At 38.2% G+C, this 2,516-nt stretch overlaps 1 protein-coding gene across 1 annotated transcript; it reads left to right on the top strand.

The window, feature by feature from the left end:
• The first annotated feature begins 166 nt into the window (after positions 1-166).
• mus81 (mus81 structure-specific endonuclease subunit) lies at positions 167-1,910 on the top strand. The gene has a single exon (XM_017606411.1). The coding sequence runs from the start codon at positions 257-259 to the stop codon at positions 1,514-1,516; it is 1,260 nt and encodes a 419-aa protein (XP_017461900.1). The 5' UTR covers positions 167-256; the 3' UTR covers positions 1,517-1,910.
• Positions 1,911-2,516: the final 606 nt, after the last annotated feature.

Here is a 2,516-nt window from a genome sequence, read left to right as displayed (position 1 = left end):
GCGTCAAAAACTCTTAACATACTTCGCCGAAGTTTTTCATAAGCATCTTATTTCGCAAAATTTTTTACGCGCCTTTTTCGCCGTCAAAACACTATCGCGCCTTTTTTCGTTTGTAGTGACTCAAGAAAATAGGCTTGGTAATTTTTGTTGAATTTTGTAACTTTTTCTGGTGATTTTGGTATAAAATAAAAATATGTAGTGGCAACACTGGTCAACACTTTTGAAAGTACTTCGACTTTTTAGTTTATTTGGTCGTATGGAAGAGCGCTTGGAAATTACCCTAAAGCAGCCTAATCCTCTCTTTGAAAAGTGGCTGGAGAAATGGTTGGAAGATGCGGAGCGGCGAAATGCCAAATCACAGTACAAACTTCGCGATGCACTTCAAGCACTTCGCAGCTATCCCCTTCCACTGGCTTCAGGACGGGAATGTGCTATTCTTCGTGGCTTCGGTTCTACACTCTGCAACCTTATAGATGAAGAGCTTCGTTTGTACCGCGAGAAGCAGGAAAATCCACCATTACAACCAACAATGCAAACATTCGAATCGGACGTAAAACAACTTTTAGAATCTGTTAAGAAAAGTAAATGCCGTAAATCTCCCAAAAAACCTCAAAGCAAAATTACCAAAAAGGAACAGAAAGCAATTGCTGAAGAAGAAGAACGTCAGCGTCAAGTGATAATGAGTCCAGGTAGCTTTCGCATTATACTTCTGGTTGACACACAGGAAACCAGCGGCAAAAATAAACGCACTTTGGATCAAACACGTAGCTATTTGGAGAGTTTTGAAGTGTCGTATGAGGTGCGTCGTTTGACCATTGGTGATTTCCTTTGGGTCGCCCGTGACAAGGAGGGCAGCGAATTGGTGCTGCCCTTTATAGTAGAGCGTAAGCGGTTTGATGATCTGGCTTCAAGTATACGCGATGGTCGCTTCCATGAGCAGAAACACCGTTTGCGACAATGTGGAATACAAAACGTTATCTACTTAGTTGAAGATTATGGCGATAATGAACACTTAGGCCTACCTATGGAAAATTTACAACAGGCTATCATGAACACTCAGATACATTCGGGCTTCATGATAGCACATACTCAAAATAATTTTCGTTCAATGAAATATTTGCAGGGTATAACGAAAACATTGATACGCTCTTTTAAGGATAAAGTTTTACTTAGTACAGCCAAAGAAGATTTGCAACCATACGACTCGTCAGCTGGCATGTTAGGTCTGCTGAAATTTCGTGCCTTGTATGAGGATTCAGCACGCGGTGCACAATTGACTGTGCGAGAAATATTTGTACAGCAATTACTACAGTTACACTCGTTGTCACTGGAAAAAGCATTGGCCATCGTTGAAGAGTATCCCACTCCACGTCTGTTGTTTGACGCATATGAGAAATGTACAAGTGAAAAAGAAGCTCGTTCTTTGCTAACCAAGATTAAATGCGGACCATTGGAACGGCCGTTAGGAGATAAACTCAGCCAAACAATTTATGACTTTTACAAGACTGAGTTTTAATAGAAATTAATACATTTTCATTAGTATAAATTTTCGATAGGTTAAACCTTATCCATAATCATTTTTTTAGTTACTATCATGTAGGAAATATACATTCTAAATATAAACCATATCGGTCCATGGGTTTTTTAAATATCTCGAGACCCGCGCCATATAGCGAATAAATTCATTCTTGACGTATTGTCGGTTTCTGAGCTAAGCTTAAAGTTTCAAGCATCTAGCTCATCGGGAAGTTGGTTAAAAAATGTTTGCAAGATTTGAATATTTGATTAAAAGCTTGTAGAAAGCTAAGGCCTATGTCCAGTTCTATGTCCCATTCTGTTCCGTTTGACCTTGCTTGTTACAGTTTGCATATTTTCTTAAATATTTAAAATTTTATCCTTAAAACGTTCAATCCATGGATCTAAGCATGTCCAAGTCTATTTTCAATATAACGGCTACTTTAAACAAGTAATTTTTAAGCAAGAAAAAACGGAATTCAATTCTCATATAAAAATTTAAGAGTATCGTTAACGGGACCACCTGTGAGGTAACACAATTCTTTAAAAAAAAAAGAATTATAGAATCCGGTTAACGTGGTCCAAAGTGATGCTTTAACATATAGAAAAAACAAATTCCGATGAATTGATAACCTTCTCCTTTTTGTGATGTCGGTGCTGCCAAGCTTGCACAAAAAAATTTCCCATACCTTCCGGAATCGGTTAGGGACCAAAAATGCACTACTGTCAAAACGACGTCAAATTACACGTCTCCGGGGTTTTTTCTCTAATCATTGCACGAAATTAGTTTTAATTAAATTAATTTAAATTTACTTTCCTATTAAACTGATATATATAAGTAAAATGTCTACAAAAACAAGCACAATCGAACGCAACAGTAGTGGTAACGCGAAGTCGCTAAATCTTTCAGAGATTTGTTCCCGGGCATTGAAAGCGAATTCTGAGTGGCCGGATAAGGTGAGTTGATTCGGGAGATGTTGGTGGGGAGTACTATGCTGTGC

This window comes from Rhagoletis zephyria, unplaced genomic scaffold (assembly GCF_001687245.7).
Source record: "Rhagoletis zephyria isolate East Lansing unplaced genomic scaffold, Rhagoletis_zephyria_1.1 Rzeph_scaffold_43692, whole genome shotgun sequence".
In the NCBI taxonomy this organism is placed as follows: Eukaryota; Metazoa; Arthropoda; class Insecta; order Diptera; family Tephritidae; genus Rhagoletis; species Rhagoletis zephyria.
Note: the sequence above shows the minus strand (reverse complement) of the source record. Positions and strands in the feature narration are given on the sequence as shown.